Source organism: Syngnathus scovelli, chromosome 7, assembly GCF_024217435.2.
Source record: "Syngnathus scovelli strain Florida chromosome 7, RoL_Ssco_1.2, whole genome shotgun sequence".
Taxonomy (NCBI): Eukaryota; Metazoa; Chordata; class Actinopteri; order Syngnathiformes; family Syngnathidae; genus Syngnathus; species Syngnathus scovelli.
This window is the reverse complement of record NC_090853.1, coordinates 18,726,019-18,752,675: the sequence shown is the minus strand read 5'-3', so window position 1 is coordinate 18,752,675 and position 26,657 is coordinate 18,726,019. Positions and strand designations below refer to the sequence as shown.

The 26,657-nt window shown below is 37.8% G+C and overlaps 1 protein-coding gene and 1 long non-coding RNA gene across 25 annotated transcripts; both read left to right on the top strand.

Annotated features, from left to right (window-relative positions):
- Positions 1 to 35: 35 nt before the first annotated feature.
- Positions 36 to 18,870, top strand: LOC125972514 (uncharacterized). 22 transcript variants are annotated; one of them, XM_068651294.1, is made up of 12 exons: positions 36 to 117; positions 1,347 to 1,366; positions 2,528 to 2,575; positions 2,949 to 3,293; positions 3,482 to 5,401; positions 5,519 to 11,243; positions 11,346 to 11,426; positions 11,536 to 11,661; positions 11,803 to 11,912; positions 11,990 to 16,720; positions 16,796 to 17,209; positions 18,611 to 18,870. In XM_068651294.1, the coding sequence occupies exons 5-6, from the start codon at positions 3,560 to 3,562 to the stop codon at positions 10,409 to 10,411; spliced, it is 6,735 nt and encodes a 2,244-aa protein (XP_068507395.1). In that variant the 5' UTR covers positions 36 to 117; positions 1,347 to 1,366; positions 2,528 to 2,575; positions 2,949 to 3,293; positions 3,482 to 3,559; the 3' UTR covers positions 10,412 to 11,243; positions 11,346 to 11,426; positions 11,536 to 11,661; positions 11,803 to 11,912; positions 11,990 to 16,720; positions 16,796 to 17,209; positions 18,611 to 18,870. The 22 variants fall into 22 exon arrangements, 21 of the variants coding, with proteins under 21 accessions (XP_068507395.1, XP_068507393.1, XP_068507391.1 ...); XM_068651292.1 differs by having other exon boundaries at positions 3,471 to 5,401; XM_068651290.1 differs by having other exon boundaries at positions 2,949 to 3,349.
- A 709-nt stretch (positions 18,871 to 19,579) lies between these two features.
- Positions 19,580 to 23,523, top strand: LOC137840434 (uncharacterized). 3 transcript variants are annotated; one of them, XR_011087078.1, is made up of 4 exons: positions 19,580 to 19,867; positions 20,255 to 20,601; positions 21,124 to 21,155; positions 22,754 to 23,523. It is a non-coding gene; the product is annotated as an uncharacterized lncRNA (long non-coding RNA). The 3 variants fall into 3 exon arrangements; XR_011087079.1 differs by lacking the exon at positions 19,580 to 19,867 and having other exon boundaries at positions 20,060 to 20,358; positions 20,488 to 20,601; XR_011087077.1 differs by lacking the exon at positions 19,580 to 19,867 and having other exon boundaries at positions 20,060 to 20,601.
- Positions 23,524 to 26,657: the final 3,134 nt, after the last annotated feature.

Here is a 26,657-nt window from a genome sequence, read left to right as displayed (position 1 = left end):
ACCCCAGGGACTTGAAATTTTGATTTTCCCATTGCCTTAAATGCCTCACGAGCGCATGTACGCTTTACGACGCGAACATTACATTCATTCCGGTGTTGCCTTTGCTGCGCGACAACGGTAAGGTGGCGACACGACGCCGTCTTAAGAATTCAAATGGATAAATGTTCTCCAATATGGTCTAATCTACTTTAAACTATCATGTTTAAGTCCATTTGGTGTTTGTCCGCGCGTGTTGGCAACTTAGCTTCAAACGGTCTGTGCGTCTTCTTGCTATTGTTAGCACGCTAGCATCTGCGTTTGTTACAGTTAGCTTGTTAGCGCGCGCGTAAACAACATTCGTATATTCTTCAACCGTTGAGCGTTATAGTCCTTGCGTCCTAAGACGCTTTAACGTGAGGGGTGATTAGACTCAGCAAAATAAGGACGATTGGTGTCATGTTTGTACATTGTAAATAAGATTGGTTCAATGTCCATTTGTTGTTTAGGTTGCCTTGTGTTTGGTTTATAAAGTCATCATACGCCCCCCATTTAAATTTCTTTACGGCAAAAATGTATGGCGTCTTTCTCCCTGAAGTTATTCAATAACAACGGGGAACTCAAGATTTGTTGAGTTACTTCTGACAACCTGGTGTTTTTATTAGTGTCAAAGTAATTTCTGTTTAGAAAATGAGGCATTTGAGGCGTGCTAACTCAGTCATGTATTCACATTTATTGAAAATGTTCAGTGGCTCTATACTTATTCATATACATATAAATACACACATAGTTTTTGGGTCATAACAAAATATTTGTTTTTACATGCACGTTTTTGGTTGAATGATTTTTTTTTGAAAATATGAGACTCAGGCGATTCGGAAGTCTGTCTCATGTTCGATAAATTTACTTTTGTATGCCTCATTAAGGCATTGCTATCTGTATGATTGGTCTGTATGTGTGCAGTGAGGTTCTCACCGTGAGAACCCTGAAGGCGATGATGAACGATGATGAATCGTGATAGAGTAGTTTAATAATGTATTTGAATTGCACCAATTTTCATGAAAATTGGCTGATCATGATAGGAGCATCCCTGGTTCTGACCATTTTGCGGATGTGGTAAAAGTGTGTTGTGGGTTCTGTGGAAGTTTGAACATTTTCTCCAAACAAGAAAATTCACGTTTTTATGCTGTATTGTATCTTTTTGTTTGGGAGCGATTGTGTGCAAGAAGTATTAAAAAATTCCAATCCCAAATATTTTTTGTAATTAAAAATGATAAATAATGCATTTTAAAACATTTTTTACATTTGATGCAAATTTATGTTGAAGTACAGTAACTGATTTCTCTCTCTCTCTTCCTCTCTATCTGCAGCTGAATTGCTTTGATCAAAGGTAAGGTGTGGATTATGATTTAATTTCACGAATGGCATCAGACTTTTTCAGACAGATTTGTAGTTTTTATCGTCAACAAAATACTCCTTCATGCTCTTTATTTTTACTGGATTTTGAAAATACACGACTGAAGAGGATTGCAAAGTAGGTATTGGTGTTACATAGAAAGTACCCTGACAAAATATCACAAAGATTTGAGGTTTTTTTTGTGGGGGATATTTGTCATGTATTACGTTTGTTGTTGTGGTGCTTGACGTACTGTTACTTCCCAGTTTGAACACTAAGTGTCACCCAAGTAACATTAAAAACGGATGCGGTGCTGTCGCTCCGTTGCAGCGTAAACAATAAATGAAAAAAGCAATATAAGAATAATTATTGAAATTACTGCAAGTGTCAAACTTGTTTGTCAACATCATACATCAACCCCTCACATTTTGAAACATTTTACGGCCATTGAATACCTGCCGAGCTATACTGCAATGAAGACGAGGCGGGGAGTGTCTATTTTTCATCGCCACTGCAAGTCCTTTGAAAACAAGTGGCAGCTTGTCCAATTTTCAACGACTTTTATGAGGCAGCTTTTTTTACTTCTGCTATCATTATAAAGCATGTATAGATCCGTTCCCGTTTATTTTCTTTGAGATGCTGATGAAAGCCAAAGCAGCGCTGCAGAGACACTGCGTATCGTGTTTGTAGCTATCGCCACTAATAATGCATCACGTGGTGTAATACATTTGCTGTATTACGACGAAAGGATGTTAATGCATGTTTTATGTGTGTTTATGTTACCATTGGTTGAATATGTGTCATATTCAAATGTAATATTAAGCTAACCCTTTGGGTTTTCTAACAAATTGTGACCTTCAGTCGTGTTGTGTGTGAATAGTGACTATTCCTCTAATTTTTTGTATCATTGGTTTGTTTGGTGACATCAGCATCCTTAGTTGTGACCACTGTGTGGATGTGTTTGAAGTGAAGAATATTCAAATTTGTATGTTCTGTTCTTGCTTAATTTTGATTAAGGAGATTGTGTGCTAAAAAATATTTAGAATATCAAAATATTTGTATATTTTAAATAGTCCTGCAACATTTTGTATGATTTTTGTACGCAGATGTATGTTCAAGTACAATAACTGATTCTCTTTTTGTCTCTGTTTGCAGAGTTCATTCGCTTTGACCAAAGGTGAAGTGCGGATTGTATCCAGCCAGGTAACCATGCTTCCACCCATTAGGCCATAAATAAATGCTATTGTTAGGAATATAACTACAATCTTTAAGCATTTACTGCTGTGCATTTTATCATTCATTTTATGTGGCCACATAATTAACATGATTTTCTATACAGAATTGCTCGTCGAATTTCACATTTTATTATAAATTGTCATGGCAATTTAATTTTAGTCAATTTCTCATATACGGCGGGTCAGTGGTCACAGTACAAATAAGACTGCAGTGCTACAATTTTTTAAAGCTGACCTGAATTATAAGAGTGGTAGGAAGATGGTACCGTTGTAACAACTATTTGAATTATGTGGTTGACTTGAATTAATGCTTTTATGCTTTTTGTACCCCTTCTCTCCAGGCTGTCGACTGAGTCCCACCCCAACCCTCTTTATCGCTGCTCCACCTTGTGTCTCTGACTTCTTTCAATTACTGTCCCTCTCGTGGTGTTGATAAGACGATTTGTGGTGTGGATAAGACAAAACCCCTTTTTGGGCTGTTCATGAAAAAACCCTTTTTGGGCTGTGCATTGAAAGATATCCCCTTGCATCGGGGCCTGACTCTTGAGACTTCTTTATTACCTGTTGTGCGGAATCCAGTTGAGAAAAGTACAACACACGAGCCATGCCACGCAAAAGCAAGAAGGCGCAAGCTCTCAAAGTAAGCTGGCAAAAGCGTAAAAACAACACAGACTCTGGAAGTGCAGGTAAACCAACAGCCGCCAAAGAATTGATGGCCATTGAACCTGAAAACTCTATGGAGGTAATGATGTCTACATCTCATGATCCTGTAACATGTGTTTTGGCATCCTACAGTCAAGATCATCCAAAGTATACTGATTCCAGAAACAGTCAGTGTGCTGCAAACTCTGTTACATTTCTAGCTTTCCTGCAGGAGACAGACAATGTGACCAGTGCTCACCTGGACCTTGTGCTCGATCGAGGCAATGAGCTCTATGTGGCTACTGTGGCTATGCTGAAAGCAGAAGGACGGTACGAACATCATCATTTGGCAACCGATGAAATTCCATCCATTGTGCGTGGCTTTCACAAACAACATGTGTTAATAAAGTACCAGTCAATGTATGGTCTTTTCAATTCCTCTATTGCTGATGTGGCATTTATGATGCTCCGTGACGGACTTCAGTGCCTGGTGTCAGAGGTAAATTGTGCTCTTTTGGTTATGAATTCATTGTTTATTGCAGTTTTCCAAAACCAAGGAAGATATGGCTATTTTGATCCACACGCCAGAGAACGTGATGGGCTCCCTCTGCCCGCCGGTGCACCACATGGTACAGCTGTCATGATGCTTTTTACACGTTTGAACGATCTGATAGATAAGCTCATACAGGTTTTCACTCTGGCTGGGGCCGCTCCCACTACTCAATATGAATTGATGCCGGTAAGTTTTCAACCTATTGACAATCCAAGTGACCGTGAAATGGCGACTGATGGAGAATCGTCTCTTATGAGAACACACAATGATGATGCTATGTTAAGCCAGTCTGCTGCTGAGATGACACAGCGTGTGGTGACGGGTGAGTCCAGACCATGTGCTAGCAAACACTACGAGTCCATTGAGGAGGCGCATGACAACAGTAAGGTGGAATGTACACAACAAAAACAAACACGAGATGTGTTGAAAATTGCGAAATCCAAAAGGAAAACATTTGAAAGACGAACTCAAGCCCATAAGATAATTGATAAAGCTATGGCGAGAGTCACAAAACAAGAAACAAGGCGAATAAACACAAACCTGAAAAAGAAGGAAAGTTACAGCCAAACTCCAGAGATTAGACAACGTAAAAAGTCCTACATAGTGACTCGCTACCAGCAAGACCCTAATTTCCGTGTGAAACAAAAGTCGTTTGCAGTCGACCGCTATTGCAAACATGACACAATTAAGATGAAACAGCGTTCTTATAGCAAACAGAAATATAGTCATGACGATGAATATCGAGCAAAAAAGTGTTATTCTATTAAACAGAAATATAGTTATAATGTTGAGTATCGGACCAGAAAATGCTCATATATCAATCAGAGATATGGTCATGACGATCAATTTCGGAACAAACAACGTTCCTATATCAAGCAGAGATATGGTCATGACGATCAATTTCGGAACAAACAACGTTCCTATATCAAGCAGAGATATAGTCATGACGATCAATTTCGGAACAAACAACGTTCCTATATCAAGCAGAAATATGGTCATGACGATCAATTTCGGAACAAACAACGTTCCTATATCAAGCAGAGATATAGTCATGACGATACATTTCGGAACAAACAACGTTCCTACATCAAGCAAAGATATGGTCATGACGATGAATTTAGGCGTAAACAACGATCTTATATCAAAGAACGTTACGCACTTGATCCTGTATTCAGATCCAAGCAGAAAGAAAACACGAGTTTGGTCTGGAAAGCCAAACATGATTCATCAATGAAGGCAAATGCAAATCGCACTGCATTGAAACTGCTACAAAAATACAGAGTCATCAACAGATTATGTAAAGAGAGAAACGACTGCGCAATCATGAAAGCTGTTGCGCTATTCCAAGTTCAGGTAAAAAATGGACCGACTTTTGTTTGCACAGTTTGCCACAGAGCATTATTTCCCAATCAAGTACGCCAGCTGATCCAATATAAGAAAAACAAGGACGTTGTTGCAAGTTGCCTTACACGAAGGTTTGTTCATGATTGTGATCGTGAATGTAACACATGCTGCAAAGTACCGGATGAGAGAAAAATGGAGTGGATATGTCACACCTGCCATGCACATCTCAAAGATGGTAAAATGCCAGCACTTGCTGTAAATAACAATCTCCAACTTGCAGACATTCCCACTGAACTGTGTGATCTGAATATTCTGGAAAGACATCTTGTTTCAAAATGCATTTCATTTGCCAAAATTGTCCCTCTGCCAAAGGGTCAACAACGAGCCATTCGTGGGAATGTTGTGTGTGTACCATCTGAAGTGGAAGAAACGGTCAATGTCTTGCCCAGACTAAGAAGTAGGTCTCAGGTGTTGCGAGTGAAACTGAAGAGACGACTCTGTTACAAAGGGCATCAGATATTTCAAACTGTCACTTGGTCCAAGCTAATGAGTGCCCTGATAAAACTGAAACAAATTCATCCGCAGTACAGAAACATAACCATTCGCGACGATGCTGACCTTTGTGACCCGACGCTCGCTGATGACGAGAGCAGCTCTGATGGAGACGAAATGAACGAAAGTGACTACAATGAGGAAGACCTCGAGGCAATCCACACATTTGAGAGGGATGCTCTTTGTGAATTGAACAGTGACTCACAGAATGATCCTTGTGGTAATGTGCAAAACCAACAGAGTGCTGACAATGTGGAAGAAGGTGATGCACCAAACGGTGGGGTTATCCTGGAGTCATGTCTCCAACCAAATGATGTGTCAGAGGAAATTATGAGTTTTACTCAAGGCATTTACTGTGTGGCTCCTGCAGAAAGAAATAACCCTGTAAGCTTTTTCAGGACACCGAAACTTGAGGCCATGGCATTTCCAGTGCAGTTTCCAACTGGAAAAAACACCCTTGATGAAGGGAGACAAGTAAAACTCACACCAAGCAAATATTTCAAAACACGTCTGTGTTGTGTGGATGAACGTTTTGCTCGTGATACAAACTACTTGTTCTTTGCTCAGTTTGTGACTGAAATTTACCAGGCAACATCAAGCATGAGAATCCAGCTACGCAAAGGTAAACCTTTTACCAGGGATGGTCGAAGGATAAACAATGCTATGCTGCAGGACAAACGTGAAGTTGAAAAACTGGTGCGCAGCAAAGATGCCGTCCGTTTTATGACTCCCCTGAGAGGGACGCCAGCCTATTGGGAAAGAACCACCAAAGATCTCTTTGCAATGATCCGACAGCTGGGTACACCCACATTTTTCTGCACATTTTCTGCTGCCGAAATGCGTTGGGAAGAGGTCATCACTGCCATTAAAGCGCAACAAGGTGAGGTGGTGAATTTTGCTGAACTTGACTGGGCTACCAAGTGTGAGATTCTGCGCAGCAATCCAGTGACGACAATGCGCATGTTTGACAAACGTGTGGAAGCTCTGTTCAGAGATTTGATCCTCTCTCCGGCACAACCGATTGGTGAAGTCGTTGACTACTTCTACAGGTTAGAGTTTCAGCACAGAGGAAGTCCTCACATTCATTGTCTCATATGGGTTAAAGGTGCCCCTGTATTTGAGGAAGCCTCAGAAGGAGCCATCTGTGAATTTGTGTCTCGCTACATCTCGGCTCAGCTGCCGGACCCAGAAAAGGAACCCGAATTGTATAAAAAAGTCACAGAAGTTCAGATGCACAGCAAAAGTCACTCCAAAACGTGTGTCAAACACCAAGGTGCAAACTGCAGATTTGGTTTTCCCAAACAACCGTGCGAAACCACAATGATCATCACACCTGTAGCCTGTGAAAATCAAGATCAACAGAAGGAGAAGCAGGTGGTGGCAAATGACAAGCTTGTTCGTGTGCAGCGTTTGCTGAATGAACCTGAAACCTCATCCCTGACTTTGCCACAGCTTTTGGCTAAATGCAAGCTCACTGATGCTGAGTACATGGAATGTTTGTACATGACCGCCTCAAAGAGTTCGGTTGTGCTCAAGCGAGATCCAAAAGACTGCTGGGTGAACAACTACAACCGCCATTTGCTTCTTGCCTGGGATGGCAACTTGGACATCCAGTACATTCTGAATGCCTATTCGTGCATCGCATACATCTGCAGCTACATCAGCAAAGCTGAACACGGTCTGAGTCAATACTTGAAATCTGTTATTGAAAACTCACGCAATGATAATGTCAATGAGAGTGATGAAATGAAACAAATCATGCAAGCGTACTCAAAAAAAAGAGAAGTGAGTGCTCAGGAGTGTGTCGCACGTGCGTGCGGCTTGCATATGAAACAGTCCTCCCGCAGTATGATATTTGTACAAACGAGTGACAATGCGCTGAAAATGAGTTATCCTCTCTCTCTCCTTGAGGGCAAAACGCAGGAGTCTCATGAAGTGTGGATGACTGGCCTGCCAGACAAATATAAATGCAGACCCCAAACGAAGGACTTTGAAGTGATGTGCTTGGCTGATTTTGCATCAACATGCAGAATTGTTTATGGCAAACAGGTAAAAGGCAAAAATGTTTTGCGTCTGCTGAATGACATGGGGTTTGTCCAGAAAAGAAAAGAAAAACCTGCAGTCATCAAATATTGCAAATTCTCAGAACAAAAGAATCCAGAGGAATATTATTGCTCCTTGCTCAAGCTGTACCTGCCTCATCGTGCTAATTGCCAGTTAAAATCTGAACGCTGTCCCTCATATCAATTGTTTCATGATCATGCCTGTGTACAGTTACCATATAGTGACTCTGTGGAGCGTGTGTGCGAAATTGTCAAAAGGAACAGAGAAAGGTATGAGAAACACAGTAAAGACATTGACGATGCCATCCAAGAGGTGGAGGAGAGTGGGCTTGTCATAAACGAATGGTGCCACCTGGCTCCTGAGAGTGAGTTGCAAAGACTCGAATGCATTGAGGAAATCAACGCAAGAGATGAACCAAATGACAACGCAGAGGAAAATGTTCCGGACTATAACGTAAGGTCAGAAACAACAGAAATTTCCATTGTGACAGAGGCTGCTGCCATCGATCCCACAGTGTTACGTGACATGTATCGGAACCTGAACCAAAAGCAAGCGGCTGTCTTCTACAAGGTCAGAGATTGGTGCATAAAACGTGTGTGTAACTCAAAGCCAATCGAGCAGTTCTTCTACTACATCAACGGTGGCGCCGGGACCGGCAAATCACATCTGATCAAATGTATCCATGCAGAGGCTACCAAAATACTGAACAGACTACCACGGCTGGCTGAGGAGGCCGACATTTCCAAACAGACGGTTGTTCTCGCAGCCTTCACTGGCACGGCGGCTTTCAACATTTCTGGGACAACTTTGCATTGTCTGCTCAAACTGCCGAGATGTCTCAAACCCCCATACCACGGCCTGGGCAATAAACTGGACGAAGTCAGAGCCGAGCTGTCAATCGCCGAAATACTCATTATCGACGAAATTTCCATGGTGTCCAAAGACCTCTTTGCCTATGTGAATGCCAGGTTGAAACAAATCAAAGGCATCAATTTACCTTTTGGTGGCATGTCTGTTGTTGCTGTTGGAGATTTCTTTCAGCTCCCTCCCGTGAGACAGTCCAAACCTCTATGCGTGTACGATCCCACTCGGCTGGACCACTGGCGTGACAACTTCAAAAAGATCACGCTCACCACCGTCATGAGGCAGAAAGATGATGTTGCCTTTGCTGAACTCCTGAACCGACTCAGGGTCAAAGAAAAGTCTGATGAACTGTCGGAACTGGACAGAGCTCTGCTTGCCACAAGGTACACTTCTCCAGAAATGTGTCCAAGTCATATTCTGCATGTTTTTGCCACCAATAAACAGGTAGATGGCCATAACTCTGCGATGCTGACTCTGCTTCATAAGGACATTGTACAAATTGATGCAGATGACTACAAGAAGGACAAACGAACTGGCAGAATGGCGAGGCAAACTTTCCCTGTGCAAGGCGCTAAGAGCGAGCTCCCGGACTCAATCAAAGTTGCCCTCGGTGCTCGGGTTATGCTCACACGTAATATTGATGTTCAAGCAGGTTTGTGCAACGGGACGTTTGCAAAAATTGTGGAATTGGTCAACTATCCGAACGAAGCCCGTGTCCAGAAACTTGGGTTGGAACTTGATCATGTGAGTAACACAGCGCGTGCCGCTAACCGTGTGTACATTGACAGACAGGAGGAAAAGCTGAAAAAGGCTGGAGTGATGCGTCGACAGTTTCCTATCAAGCTTGCTTTTGCCTGCACGATCCACAAGGTACAAGGCATGACAACATCAGAGGCTGCTGTTTCGCTGAAAGGCGTTTTCGAACATGGTATGGGGTACGTAGCTTTGAGTAGAGTGACTTCGCTCAGTGGTCTGCATATTCTGCATATGGATGAGAGAAGACTTCATGCAAATCCAGAAATCACTGCTGCTCTTGCTGAGATGGCAGAGGATTCTTTGGAGAGCGTAATGCCCCTCCTTAACGTGATGCCGTCGGTAGATCGGGCAAATCACCTGGTTGTCATCCATCATAACACCGAAGGGCTGTCTTGTCATGTGCAGGATATCAGGTGTCACCACGAACTGCATTTTGCTGATGTTTTGTGCTTCACAGAGACACACTTTCAAGGATCTGTGGCTGATGGACGTGCCTGCTTGGAAGGCTTCACAATGTTTCACAGGAACCGAAGAGATTCTTACACAAACTGTCCTGACTTGGCAACAAAACTTGGTGGCGGCGTAGGTATTTGTGTCAAAAGTCACATCGCGGCCCAGGAAAAGAAATACATACAGGGTGTGACCGACATTGAATTTGTTGTGGTGAAACTTGAAGCTCCCCTCAATGTGTTGATTGCTGCCGTTTACCGGCCTCCAGGCAACAGTCTGCGCACATTTCTGCCAAGCCTGGGAAATCTGTTAAGGTATCTTGAAGTAATGGACCATCATCAGATCTTGGTATGTGGAGATTTTAATGAAGATATGCTATCTGCCTCATTCAAGCCCATTCTTGATTTGTTTCGCTCAACAGGTTACACACAACTCATAACCACTGCTACCACTGACAAAAACACATTGCTTGACCTAATTTTTGTCTCTCGACCTCAGTGTGCTCTTCATTCAGGTGTCTTGCAAACGTACTACAGCTATCACAATCCTGTTTTCTGTGTTTTGACCACTGAAAGGTAAGCCACAGCTAAATCATGTCGTTCAGCATTTGCAAAAAGGATGGAAATCAAAACGTGAACGTCGTCGTAAGTGTATAATATTAGTGGTGGGATGTGGTGGGTGATTTGTTGCCTTTATGGTAGATGGGATCTGGGACGAAGGTTGCTCAAAATGACAAATGAAAGAAACCATTAGATTCAAAATAAAACATAACTACAGACCTATGTATGACATACTTTATGTTTTCTGCAGATAGTATAAATGTAGCTGACCTCATGTCTATGGTGGAAAGATAGTCCTGTAGGTTGAGATGGATAGTGGTTGGTGGTTGGTGAGGAATCAAGTTGAGTTAAGGGAAGGCAAAGGCTTTTTTAAATTTCAAAAAGCCTTCCCTCAACTCAACTTTTTAATTTTTAAAAATTTTACTTTTATTTTTTTTAATTTTAACTTTGAAAACTTTTAACTTTTTACATTTTTAAATTAACTTTGAAAACTTTTAACTTTTTAACTTTTTACATTTTTAAATTAACTTATGGTTGAGATAAGGGGGGACTTTTTAACTTTTTCAATTTTACAATCAAATTTTACAGAAGAGTTAAGGGAAGGCCTTTTAAACTTTAATTTTTTAATTGTTTTTAATTTTTATTTTGAATTTTTTTGAATGTCATAATCACGAGGCGAGAACAGAAAACAGATGAGGTAAGTTGCTCGTCATGAAACATGTTTTTTCCTTTCTTTCTAACGACAGTAAATGCTGCTATTTCACTCTTTTGTATTTTAACAGTTTTTATCTTGTGAGAGCAGTTCATCCCAGAATGGAGGCCAGAGGCATGACATATCACCTTATTGTAATGTAATTATAACATTGTAACATATAGTTAAGCTTGTGTAAGCCCTCTATAGAATCATACATTTTCAATCAATTTTGCTGGATTGTCCTTTTTTCTCCACAAAGACCTTGCGCATGCAAAAACATTCATCATGGACCAATGACTCCCAAGCCAGGGTGGCAAGAAGCAGGACTTCTCATTCCTCTGTAAGTAGCCAATTATTATTGACTATTGTCACAAAACACCCTCTTTAATTTTGAATGTCTTTTTCAACTCATGTCGTCAACCACCTCTGTGTTTTTTCTTCTTCTTCAGTTTTTTATGTTGCGTGTGGCTCCACATGCTCCATTTGACCAGGCCTGTCTAGCCAAAGAAATGACCGACATTTTAAGAAGATCCATGGGACCAATGTTCTCCTTTTCTATTGACTCCAAGCAACACGTAAGTAACTGTCATTCCAAATTGAATGTGTTCATGTCATTCACTCTTTAGTAGATGGACGCAAGTTGTACATATGGCTGACGTATGACTGTATTGTAATGTGATTTTTATAAATGAATTAATTATGATGTTATATTATAGCACAGGGAGAGCCCAGCCTTTCAAAAAGACCTGTACAAGGGAGGCCAGCATCATGAAACACAAACTCCCAAAACAGCATGGTAACACACAGGACTTCTTCTTATTCTTCTGTGAGTAACCAACAAGGAACATTTTCATGAATCATTTTGCTCCTTTTCCTCAACACCTCTTTCATGATTTTTTTTAGTATGTTCTTGGGTATTGCCTGTGGTTCTACACGCATCCAGAAATGCAGACAAAGAACAGCTTGGCCTTTAACAGTTGGAAGCCTCTGATTTTACTCTACTAAGCCTCACATGCAGTCTGTTTTCTGTTCTCATTTATTCATTTATTTATTTATTTATTTATTTATTTATTTATTTATTTGTTTGTTTATTTATTTATATAAAAGGAATATTTTCATGAAGCATTTTGCTCCTTTTTCTCAACACCTCTTTCATGTTTTTTTTAGTATGTTCTTGGGTATTGCCTGTGGTTCTACATGCATCCAGAAATGCATACAAAAAACAGCTTGGCCTTTAACAGTCGGAAGCGCAGACAAAAGAACAGCTTGGCCTTTAACAGTCGGAAGCTTGTCCCTCTGATTTTACTCTACTAAGCCTCAGATACAGTCTGTTTTCTGTTCTCATTCGTTCATTCATTCATTCATTCATTCATTCATTCATTCATTTATTTATTTATTTATTTATTTATTTATTTATTTATTTATTTATTCATTCATTCATTCATTCATTCATTCATTCGGTTAATTTGTTATTTTGGCAGTGCTTTAAACTCTGAAGTTGTAACCATTTTGAGTTGCACAGTTGTTGAACATTCTATATTTTTATTTATTGCCTCAAATTATGTTTGCATTATCTTTTGTAATAAATAAAAAAAAATTGCATCCCCATGCACAAGCATGGCTTTCTTTATGGCATATTTTTTGCCCCACTGCCGTCTTTGATTCAGCTGGAAAAATAATCATACTGCATTTTTGTCCTATAAAGCACGCTTTTTCTTTTCTTGTGTTTGGTTCATTATGTTTGGTGTGTCCAATGTTTAAACGTACATTTGAAGACATTTAAGTCTTTATTCATTATTGTTTATTATTACTGTGTTTATTATTTATTGAATCAGTAAAACATTTAATATGTTTTCTATTTTTGCTATTTCTTGAGAGTTTCTAAAAGTTATATTATTTCTAGCATTACATGTTTGATTCAGCTAAAAAAAAAGAACATTGTATTTTGCCCCAAAAAGAACCCATTTTTTTTCTTTTGTTGGGCTTGCTTTATTGTTTATTTCTTCCAATATTTAAACGTGAATTTGAACACATTCAAGTCTTTATTCATTCTTGTTTATCATTTTTATGTTTATTATTTATTGAATCAGTAAAATACTTGATATATGTTTTTATTTGTATTTCTGCAGAGTTTCTGAAAGTTATTTATATTATTTCAAGCATTACTTCTTTGATTCAATTAAAATAAAAACTGTATTTTGTCCCAAAAAGCACCGTGTTTTTATTCCCCTTGTGATTGGTTTATTATGTTTTCTGTTTCCAATATTTAAACATGAATTTGAACACATTCGAGTCAAGTCCAATTTATTCATACTTGTTTATTATGTTTTCTGTTTCCAATATTTAAACATGAATTTGAACACATTCAAGTCAAGTCCAATTTATTCAATTATTGTTTATTATTTTTCATGTTTATAATTTTTTAATCATGTTATATTTTTTTATCCATCCATTTTTTTATATTTTTGTTATTTCTCGCGTTTCTAAAAGTTACTTCTATTCCAAGTATTACATAATTTTGACATTTTCTATGCTTCTTTAAACACTATTAACTTTTTTATAATGCATATCTTATTTTTTTTATTTCTTATTACCATTTTAGAGCACTGTCGATTTTTTCTGTGTGAAAGTGAAAATGTAGTTGAATAGATTTTCATTTGTGTTTTGTTTTTACTTTCACATTGTCATCGAACTGCTGAACACAAGACAGTTTCCGGGTTAACGTAATAAGTCAGTGAGCGATTGGCTAAGGCAGCGACCAATTACGTGAGCGGTTGGCAAAGGCAGCGTCCAATTACGTGACCGGTTGGCTAAGGCAGCGTAATGGTAGCCAATCAGACCCAGTGCTCTGTAAACCATTGCGTTACTGTTATTGTGGAAATTAGTATTCGCCACTTTAAACGTTGTGAAAATTAAGTATTCCTATATCCTCACATTTAATTTACTAGACATCCGCGTGTACATGCCTTTTCAAATTGCCCATTTCTTTTACCACTTAGTCATTGCCAATTTATACTTGGTGAACAACATCTGGCCGCAGAGAATGGCGTTTAGAACCGAGATCAGAACTGTAGTCATGGTGAAAAATATATTTTGACCATGACTGACAGCTCTCAATCGTAGAATCACATTTCACATGAGGTGTTTAGCTGTTAGTATTTTTATTTCTTGCGTGTGTAATTAATATCATATTGGTCAATACTATTAAAGTTGCATGGGGGCGGGGGTTGGGGGTTGTGATACGTCCAAAGAAATCTGAATTCACAAGGACTATGATCGTAGTATGTATATCATATCATGAACATCAGCTTAAAATGCTGTAACATGTTCACTCAATCGTATAGTCACATTTCACACGAATTTACAGGCATATATCTGACACTCTTTTTATTGCTCGCATACGCAAATGTTGCATATCTGTTTAGCCTGCACTGTAGTTGAAGTTTCCCACTACCCTCAAACATGTTGGGGCGCACGGTTCCCGCCAGAGCTTCCCAGACATCGAAAGAGGTAAGTCGCTCTTTATCAATGTCACCCCGATCCGAAATTAGATTTTCCCAAAACATTTATAAACACTTTGTAGTCTATTGTTGTACTGTACACCATTGTGTTACTGTGTAAATTAGTATTTGCTACTTTAAACTGGGTGAAAATTAAGTCACATCCTCACTTTTTAGCGTGTACAGACAGGCCTTTTCAAATGTTCCTAAAAAGCCTGTACACGCGAATTTTAGTAAGACGTCTTCAGGTTCGTTTCTTACAAGGTATAATAACAATTGTACCGATTTGGTTGAAGAAGAGCTGGAATTCTAGCACGATGGAAAAAAGAAGCAAAATAAACCTCGCGCACGACGGCAAGTGTAAAACTATTACATGAGTCCTATGACCTTAAACATGTATATTATTATATCTATTATAAGAGTCCTATGACCTCAAAAAATGTATCCATTAGTAAGCATCTCTCGAACAATATATTTCTTCATATGGTTTAGTTTTTAAGACAGACAGAGAATGTACATCTTGGTGCATTTTGTGTGTCTTGACTAATTATCATTTAGTAGTGCGTACTCTAAAACGAAATGAGCAAATAATCCGAGTCACATTGTATAAACTTATTTGTACAATTATAAATGGGCAATATTGTTTTATCCGTGTAACATTGTGATGCCGCCTTAACAAGGCTGGACACCTCTTTTGATCCGTACCGCATGAGGGAAAAAAATCCTGGGAACGAATGAGCGGCCAGAAAAAAAAAAGGTGGCGCTGTCAATCATGCGAGTTGCGCGGCTAGATAAAAGAGTCAACTCTCAGCACCGTTTCTGGCAGTAGTATGCAAATGTTTATTTCACTATAACAAATAGAAAATAATCAGTCTAATTAATTTCTCAAAATGAGGCTTTTAATGATGATTATTAATACTTTTACACTGATGTTTTTCAGTGAAATTGAATGCGATCAGATGTAAAATAAGCAATGTCTCCGTGCAAATTGTACATGAGAAAATGAAGGCAGTCATGTTAAATTGGTTTAAAATTGATGTTGGATTTATCAGTTTTGTACACAAATGTTATTTTGTGAGGAATTATAGTTTTAAATTGTAAGATTTACAGGTTGTGTAATGTGTTTTACAATTCGCTGTATTTTTTCTCGTAAAAGCGTTTTATTTTCTTAGAGTGCACATATAAATGTATAATCACACATTTTAGAGTGCTAATTTATTAGAATATTTGCTTACCGTGGGAACAAATGCACAGGCGCCAACATGATATGAGCTTCCTAAATTATGTAGGGAATGAAATTGTAGATCAAAGGAGTCAACTCTTAACAACTTCCAAAATACACAAAACTGGAAGTAATTCATTGGAAAATAATAAATAAATAAATAAATAAATAAATAAATAAATAAACAGACAGACAGACAGACAGACAGATAGATAGATAGATAGATAGATAGATAGATAGATAGATAGATAGATAGATAGATAGATAGATAGATAGATAAAAACAACAAAAAACAATTCTACAATAGCCATTTGGGGAAGGGTATACACATTTACCATAGTCCTTCCAAAGGGGTAGGGCTGCTATTTTATGAAATCAATTTCTGTCATCATGTAGACTAATTAAACCATATATAAGTGCTGTAGTAATTATGTCTCTGTTGATCAGTTATTTTTTTTATTAATTTTTTTCAGAATGGAAAACCTATGGACCCTACACCAGTTGCCAGCGGCGCTCACGGCCAAAGTAGTGGCGTTAAAAACGATTACAAAATACTCTCAATGGCTCTTAAAAGAGGATGGGACAGTGGAGGCTGGGACCTCCCACTACAACACAGTGGTCGCCCTCTGTGACGGCCACCGTGTGTGTAAATTCATTTTGTTTCCGAATTTAGCCTCCGACGTCTCTGTCGGAGGTACATTCCGTTTTATAAATTTTGGCCGGGGAAGAGAGGAAGGGGTCCTCCTCTCCCGGCACAACACCTCCATCTATGTGGCTGGGAGGATGGAGGTGACGGCCCATTTGGAGGAGAAGGGGACAGCTCTCTTGTACCCTTCAAGTATCGCCAAAGAATTGAAGGACATTTACCACGAGGAGGGTGTCCTCTTTACAACAGATGGCATTGTCTCTGCTGTAAGATCAATCTCTCTCTTTTTGTTCCCTCTCCTTCATGAAGTATTGAGGTTTAATCTGTCTTTCTTTTTTTAGATCCGCCCCATCAGGATGGTGTTTGCACGTGGGATGCCGATCCCATTGGGCATTTTTTTTTTTAAAAAAGTAAACTGATTGTTCTCTCTCTCTCACACACTACGTATATGTGCGTGTGTATGTGTACATGTGTGTGTGTGTCTAAATATTGATATATATCACACTCTCATTTCACCTGAGTAAGGTCCCTTAGGGCATCATGTTGCCTTCGTAATTGTAGCCTAGATCTACATTTCAACAGCTAGTACTAATTTGACATCTTCATTATAGGATCACAGGGAAATAAAAGTGCTCAGGTGGCGAGAGAGCAACTTTTTTCAAGTAAAAGTTGGACAGCGGCTATCTATGACGCACATGAAGACAGCTTGTTCTGGTGGTGTGGAGCTCCACTCCACAGAAAATACTGTGATAAAGGTACCTAAAGCATGCAGTTTTTTTCCTGTGTATAGACAAACTGTTATTTACTTGACAAAAAATGCTATCAGTGGCTCATCATCATCAAGGCTGAAGTCAGATTCATGCTTTAGGAGTTTTCTCTAAATCTGGATCACCAATTTTATAAGATTTTGTCTCAGATACAGCCCTACAGACATATAATTTCACTTGCTTCCTTGACTGTATAAAATCATTGTGGTTGTGGTTATGGTCATGAAATTAATCAAATTGTTTTAGGTTTTAAGTTTTTTTATCTGTCTGTCTGCCTGCCTGCCTGCCTATCTATCTATCTATCTATCTATCTATCTATCTATCTATCTATCTATCTATCTATCTATCTATCTATCTATCTATCTATCTATCTATCTATCTATCTATCTATCTATCTATCTATCTATCTATCTATCTATCTATCTAAGCAACCTACCCACCTACCTACCTACCTACCTACCTACCTACCTACCTACCTACCTACCTACCTACCTACCTACCTACCTACCTATCTATCTATCTATCTATCTATCTATCTATCTATCTATCTATCTATCTATCTATCTATCTATCTATCTATCTATCTATCTATCTATCTATCTATCTATCTATCTATCTATCTATCTATCTATCTAAGCAACCTACCCACCTACCTACCCATCTACCTACCTACCTACCTACCTACCTACCTACCTACCTATCTATCTATCTATCTATCTATCTATCTATCTATCTATCTATCTATCTATCTATCTATCTATCTATCTATCTATCTATCTATCTATCTATCTATCTATCTATCTATCTATCTATCTATCTATCTATCTATCTATCTAAGCAACCTACCCACCTACCTACCCATCTACCTACCTACCTACCTACCTATCTATCTATCTATCTATCTATCTATCTATCTATCTATCTATCTATCTATCTATCTATCTATCTATCTATCTATCTATCTATCTATCTATCTATCTATCTATCTATCTATCTAAGCAACCTACCCACCTACCTACCCATCTACCTACCCATCTATCTATCTATCTATCTATCTATCTATCTATCTATCTATCTATCTATCTATCTATCTATCTATCTATCTATCTATCTATGTATCTATCTATCTATCTATCTATCTATCTATCTATCTATCTATCTATCTATCTATCTATCTATCTATCTATCTATCTAAGCAACCTACCCACCTACCCACCTACCTACCTACCTACCTACCTACCTACCTACCTACCTACCTACCTACCTACCTACCTACCTACCTACCTACATACATTCCCAACCCCATCCATCCGTCCGTCCATCCATCCATCATGTTTTCTTGTGGTGTTTTAAACACATAATAAATTGTCATTAAATGTCTTTGCGCAGGAACTGGAAGACGAGGCGTTTCACGTGATGGCCTTTAAAATAAAAGGCGAACACGTGGAGCTTGTCGACGCCAACAATGCTACCAAAGATGTTCCTTTGAATAAGTGGAACCAAAGATTCCCCGATGGCCCTAATTTTCCCCCAGAGGGGTTTTTGTGGTAATTTTGTTTTATTTTTTTTGTTTTATTGTTTGTATTTCTTGTTACTTGTTTGTTGTTCTGTTTAAAATGTTCTATGATTAAAGTTATATGCACAAAATAGTCATTGTTTATTTTCTTTATTTTTATTAAATTGAATTAATTTAATCTAAATTATAAGTAAATAATTATGTCACCACTTAGTTATATTTAGTTGTCTGTGTATAAATTGTGTGTTGTGTCATTATAATAAATGTATTAGTTGTATCAATGCAATAGATACTTTAATTCCCCCCCATATTTTTCCTACTGTTTTTTTTTAAATTATGATGAATTATTATTGACAATTCCTACACCAAAATTCAAGTTATTTAGACATATTTAGTTTTCCTTTCATACGTAGGTTGGCTTGATAACCACATAAGCTACAACAAAACCAGAAAAAAAGTAAGTAGGTCTTTACTAAACTTTGCTAAATGTGCAATATGTTGGGTGATAAGCAGTATCTTCCCTATCTGTTGATTCTGTTGCTCAGCACCTGGTGGATGTTGAAAATCCTTACCAGCAAAGTCATCCGTGTATTTAAGCGACCCAGTTTATTATATTTCTATTGCAAATAAGAGCCCTATCTTGATTTAGTCATTCAACACTGACATCTAGTGGCTGTATGAAATAATTACAAGCAACGTCTTCCGTGGATTTAGGTGACCCGTTTTATTAAATTACCGTATTTATTCTAATTATCACCCATTATTGTCCGATCTACAAGGGGCACTGAAATGGGCGATAATATGTATATTTTCCTTATGTAGTGTCTCACTGGTGTTCTTAACACTAGAACAGCGGCTGTTCTGATCTACCTCGAACAGCGGGATGCGTCCATTGACGCGCCATCGATGCGACACGTTACCGTCGCACATCACGTGTTGCCCACGTCATATTATCGCGATCGTCTTGTTCGAGCGCATGCCTCGATACGGTAATTGTGTGAGGATATTGTATGTATAATTGTATCATAATTTACGGAGAAAAACAATTTAAAAGGGACACACAACGTGCTGTCAAATCAGTTATATTGAAACTTGCGCAATTACGTCGGCATGCGGTCACGGAGGAAAACGTAAGTTTTGGAAGGAATTTTTAGCAGCATGGGCGATAATTAGAGGTACCAATGTTTTTTATTTATCCCATCGCTAACACACACTGGGCGATTATTAGAATATGGGCGATAATTAGAATAATTACGGTATTGCAAATAGATTCACAATCTGTTGATTGTGTCGCTCAGCACTGACACTTCGTGGATGTTGGATATCATTACCGGCGACGTCATCCGCCGATTTAGGCGACCCAGTTTATTTATTTGTTTATAGCAAATACAGTCGCTAAAGTATTGTTTTAATGTATAGTTAATGGTATTAATGTATCGTATATGGTTCTCATGTATAGTATATAGTATTTTACCTATGTCTTATTTTAGGATATTTGCAACTTCTGCTGTCTTTAGTTTATTATCTCATTGGTTGAAGTGCAGTGGCACCGCAAAGTAGATTGCAGAAGTTAACTCAGCAGCATGGACGCGTTCCAGGCAGTTACTGCGACCGCAAGGGGGTAAGTATTACTTAAAAAAAAAAAAGCACACAAGTTTCAATCTTGCCGAGAGGACGGTGAAGCAGAAAATAGATGTGTCAAAAAGTGTGAGGAAAATATGCACTGTCTGCCGACGCACATTTTCCATAGTCCATGTGGAACTGACTCACGTTAAGGAACATGCAACACGGTGGACGCGAACGAAAAAACGCAAGACTAAGCAGGGGGGAACCTGGACAGATCCATCAGGCAACTACAAAGATGGTATGTAAATACTTTTTTTAAAACCCTCTGATCAAGGTGAATATGAGAATGTATGTGAATGAGAATGGATGTCTGCACCGTATGGAAAAAGCTATAATACATTTTGGGTGTAATAAACGACCAGGTAAACAGATAGATAATACATAAAAACTATTCGTTTGCATACATTGATAAATAAAAGATCAACATTATGTGGCACTTGCCTCCCCAGAATTTTTGGTTTATAGGAAGGTTTTTTTCTATTGAGAGGAAGAAACCTGTGCGTCCAAGTGGAATATGTATTTTTGCCAGTAGAGGACGCTGAAAATAAATATGTTGCACGGCGGATGAGCCGGCTTCATCATTTCTGTCTGTTACAATTGCACACACAGCCTTACATTTGTAACAAGTTTTAAGAGATGTACATATTTTTTCGTTGTACATGCAATGTAATTCTGTCAACTTTTAAAGAAACTCAATGTTATTTTACTTTTAATGTGGATAGAGGATTTATTTTTGGTGTTGTTTTCGATTTTGCTGCAGATTATCCAGACATCCCCAACGTTGAAGCAGCAGTATCCTTTCACTGGGCTTTGTGGACAGGAATGTCTTTTTCGACATGTTCCAAACTTAAACTGTTCATCTTATGTCTAATAACTGTGGCTCAGCACTGACACCTGGTGGATGTTATGTTGTCATGCAGATGTTATGTTATGCCGAATAAGGACAGATTCAGATTTGATTCTTACTAGTTATCTTGCTGACTGTTTCTAATTGTTGACTAATATTTCTTGCGCATCTACTGTTTTTACTCGCCTACTGGTTTTCTTGCTTACTGTTTTTTCTAAAATGTACATATTCACCTGCAGTTTCCATTTTTTTAACCTATTTGTATTGTTCCAACTTCAACAGGTTCAGCTCAATCCCACTTCATGAATTTCAATTTTGAAATTCACCACAAATTCTCCAAAATTTCGTTTTACACTTCTACATTTCTCAAATAATTCAACTCATTTCAACATCATTCGGCATCATTCCCCAAGAAGTGATTCAACCAAATTCTCCAAAATTCCGTATTACACTTCTATTTTCCACATTTCTCAAGAAATTCAACTCATTTCAACATCATTCGGTATCATTCCCCAAGAAGTGATTCAAAGTATTCGCCTTCACACGCAATTTCTCCAGAAATTGCATTTTCTAGTTATTATTATTATTCTTCTATTTTATTCCCGCCACTTTTTTGTCCCGCTTCTTCTTCCACATAATTCATCCGATTCACTCCGTTCCACTTTTGACGTATTCCAAATATTCACGAGATGAGGGCTTCCATTTTTCTCGTTCCGAAAATTTTCCGATTTCGCAAAATTCGCGAATTTACGACAAATTTTTCCCCATTCATTCTCAATGGCAGATTCGACATTTCACATTTACGTCATTCCCCTTTTAAATTCACCTCATTCAGCACATTCAAACCACATTCGGAATGATTCTCGACATTCCCAAAATTCCCAAATTCAAAAATTTCACGTTTTCACGTTAAAAATTCCGACAAAATTTCACGAAATTTCGTTTTTCACCTCTAATTTCTACATTTTTCGACCGATTCAACCTGTTCCAACTTCCAACTGTTCATCTTTTGCCTACCTATTCCACAACTTCCCACTTACAAAAAAATTCCAAATTTTCAAATTTGAAATTCAACCAAATTCTTCGTAATTTCGTTTTCCTACTCTAATTTCTACATTTTTCAACCGATTCAACCCATTCCAACTTTCAACTGTTCATCTTTTGCCTGCCTATTCCACAACTTCTCACCTATCAAAAATTCCAAAATTTCAAATTTGAAATTCAACCAAATTCTCCAAAATTTCGTTTTTCTACTCTAACTTCTACGTTTTTCAACCGATTCAACCCATTCCAACTTTCAACTGTTCATCTTTTGCCTACCTATTCCACACCTTCCCACTTACCAAAATTTCCAAATTTTCAATTTTGAAATTCAACCAAATTCTACAAAATTTGGTTTTTCTACTCTAATTTCTACATTTTTCAACCGATTCAACCCATTCCAACTTTATTCACTTTGGTCACCTCATCCTTACCATATTCACCCCCTTCACCCCCACTTCCACTATGCTTACAAAATTCAACCCTTGACCCCCACTTCCAGTGTGGCGGCCATCTTGGATTGACCCTGAAGTGCTCCCAATGAACCTAGAATGAACCGGAAGTGGCCCAAATCAAACCGGAAGTGACCTTAGGTAAACAGGAAGTGACCTCAGGTAAACCGGAAGTGACCCCAAATCAAACAGGAAGTGACCTTTTTAAACCGGAAGTGACCTTTTTAAACCGGAAGTGACCCCAAATAAACCGGAAGTGACCTCAGCTGGACCGGAAGTGCCTCTAATCAGACCGGAAGTGACCCAAATAGACCGGAAGTGACCCAAATCAACCCGGAAGTGAACTTATTTCAACATTAACTGCCATAAATAGCTACATTAGGCGCTAACTTTTGCATTTTTTGTCCGATTGAACCCGTTTCAACATTTTAACCCCAAAAGTGAACCTCCTGAAGCTGTTTTTTTACGTTTTGTTCCAAATTTCAAAATATTTTGGCGCAATTGCTTTTTCTTTTAATTCCCATTCATTCTCTATGGGGATTCAACATTTGCTCTCACTTCTACATTTTTTAACCGATTCAACCCGTTCCAACATTCAACTGTTCATCCTTTGCCTGCCTATTCCACAACTTTCCACTTACCAAAAATTCCAAAAATCAAATTTGAAATTCAACCATATTCTCAAAAATTTAGTATTACACTTCTATTTCCCACATTTCTCAAGAAATTCAACTCATTTCAACATCATTCGGCATCATTCCCCAAGAAGTGATTCAAAGTCTTCGCCTTCACACGCAATTTCTCCAGAAATTGCATTTTCTAGTTATTATTATTATTATATTTTATTCTCCACACTTTTTTGTCCCGCTTCTTCTTCCACATAATTCATCCGATTCACTCCGTTCCACTTTTGACGTGTTCCAAATATTCACGAGATGAGCGCTTCCATTTTTCTCGTTCCGAAAATTTTCCGATTTCGCAAAATTCGCGAACTTACGACAAATTTTTCCCCATTCATTCTTAATGGCAGATTCGACATTTCACATTTACATCATTCCACTTTTTTCTACATTGTTCAACCGATTCAACTCATTCCAACTTTCAACTGTTCATCTTTTGCCTACCTATTCCACAACTTCCCACTTACCAAAAATTCCAAATTTGAAATTCAACCAAATTCTCCAAAATTTCGTTTTTCCACTCTAACTTTTACGTTTTTCAACCGATTCAACCCATTCCAACTTTCAACTGTTCATCTTTTTCTAACTATTCCACAACCTCCAACTTATGAAAAATTCCAAATTTTCAAATTTGGAATTCAACCAAATTCTCAAAAATTTTGTTTTTCTACTCTAATTTCTACATTTTTCAACCGATTCAACTCATTCCAACTTTCAACTGTTCATGTTTTGCCTACCTATTCCACAACTTCCCACTTACCAAAAATTCCATATTTGAAATTCAACCAAATTCTCCAACATTTTGTTTTTCTACTCTAATTTCTACATTTTTTAACCGATTCAACTCATTCCAACTTTCAACTGTTCATGTTTTGCCTACCTATTCCACAACTTCCCGTTTACCAAAAATTCCAAATTTGAAATTCAACCAAATTCTCCAAAATTTCGTTTTTCTAATCTAATTTCTACATTGTTCAACCGATTCAACCCATTCCAACTTTCAACTCTTCATCTTTTGCCTACCTATTCCACAACTTCCGACTTACCAAAAATTCCAAATTTGGAATTCAACCAAATTATCAAACATTTTGTTTTTCTACTCTAATCTTTACATTGTGCAACCGATTCAATCCATTCCAACTTTCAACTGTTCATGTTTTGCCTACCTATTCCACAACTTCCCGTTTACCAAAAATTCCAAATTTGAAATTCAACCAAATTCTCCAAAATGTCGTTTTTCTAATCTAATTTCTACATTGTTCAACCGATTCAACCCATTCCAACTTTCAACTCTTCATCTTTTGCCTACCTATTCCACAACTTCCCACTTACCAAAAATTCCATATTTGAAATTCAACCAAATTCTCCAACATTTTGTTTTTCTACTCTAATTTCTACATTGTTCAACCGATTCAACCCATTCCAACTTTCAACTCTTCATCTTTTGCCTACCTATTCCACAACTTCCGACTTACCAAAAATTCCAAATTTGGAATTCAACCAAATTCTCAAAAATTTTGTTTTTCTACTCTAATTTCTCCATTTTTTAACCGATTCAAGTCATTCCAACTTTCAACTGTTCATGTTTTGCCTACCTATTCCACAACTTCCCGTTTACCAAAAATTTGAAATTCAACCAAATTCTCCAAAATTTCGTTTTTCTAATCTAATTTCTACATTGTTCAACCGATTCAACCCATTCCAACTTTCAACTCTTCATCTTTTGCCTACCTATTCCACAACTTCCCACTTACCAAAAATTCCATATTTGAAATTCAACCAAATTCTCCAACATTTTGTTTTTCTACTCTAATTTCTACATTGTTCAACCGATTCAACCCATTCCAACTTTCAACTCTTCACCTTTTGCCTACCTATTCCACAACTTCCGACTTACCAAAAATTCCAAATTTGAAATTCAACCAAAATCTCCAAAATTTCGTTTTTCTACTGTAATTTCTACATTGTTCAACCGATTCAACCCATTCCAACTTTCAACTCTTCATCTTTTGCCTACCTATTCCACAACTTCCCACTTACCAAAAATTTAAAATTTGAAATTCAACCAAATTCTCAAACATTTTGTTTTTCTACTCTAATCTTTACATTGTGCAACCGATTCAATCCATTCCAACTTTCAACTTTTCATCTTTTGCTTACCTATTTCACAACTTCCCACTTACCAAAAATTCCAAATTTGAAATTCAACCAAATTCTGCAAAATTTCGTTTTTTGACTCTAATTTGTACATTTTTCAACCGATTCAACCCATTCCAACTTTCAACTCTTCATCTTTTGCCTACGTATTACACAACTTCCCACTTACCAAAAATCCCAAATTTGAAATTCAACCAAATTCTCCAAAATTTCGTTTTTCTACTCTCATTTCTACATTTCTCTACCGATTCAACCCATTCCAACTTTCAACTCTTCATCTTTTTCTTACCTATTCCACAACTTCCCCTTACAAAAAATTCCAAATTTTGAAATTTGAAATTCAACCAAATTCTCCAAAAATGTGTTTTTCTACTCTAATTTTCACATTGTTCAACCGATTCAACTCATTCCAACTTTCAACTCTTCATCTTTTTCCTACCTATTCCCCAAATTTCCACTTGCCATAAATTCCAAATTTTAAGATTTTAAACTCAACCAAATTCTCCAAAATTCTGAAATTCCACCAAATTCTCCAAAATTCCGTTTTTCACCTCTATTTTCTACATTTCTCAAGTAATTCAACTCGTTTCAGCATAATTCGCCAGCATTCCCCAAGAAGTGATTCAAAGTCTTCGCCTTCACACGCAATTTCTCCAGAAATTGCATTTTCTAGTTATTATTATTCTTCTATTTTATTCTCCACACTTTTTGTCCCGCTTCTTCTTCCACATACTTCATCCGATTCACTCCGTTCCACTTTCGACGTATTCCAAATATTCACGAGATGAGCGCTTCCATTTTTCTCGTTCCGAAAATTTTCAGATTTCGCAAAATTCGCGAATTTACGACAAATTTTTCCCCATTCATTCTTAATGGCAGATTCGACATTTCACTTTTACGTCATTCCCCTTTTAAATTCACCTCATTCAGCACATTCAAACCACATTCGGAATGATTCTCGACATTCCCAAAATTCCCAATTTCAAAAATTTCACGTTTTCACGTTAAAAATTTCGACAAAATTTCACAAAATTCCGTTTTTCACCTCTAATTTCTACATTTTTTGACCGATTCAACCCATTCCAACTTTCAACTGTTCATCTTTTTCCTACCTATT

Coding starts and splice junctions, on each gene's coding strand:
- LOC125972514 (XM_068651287.1), top strand. CDS start 3,212: ATGCCACGCAAAAGCAAGAAGGCGCAAGCTCTCAAAGTAAGCTGGCAA. Junction 5,402..5,518: donor GTAAAATGCCAGCACTTGCT/GTAAATAACAAT, acceptor CCTCTGCCAAAG/GGTCAACAACGAGCCATTCG.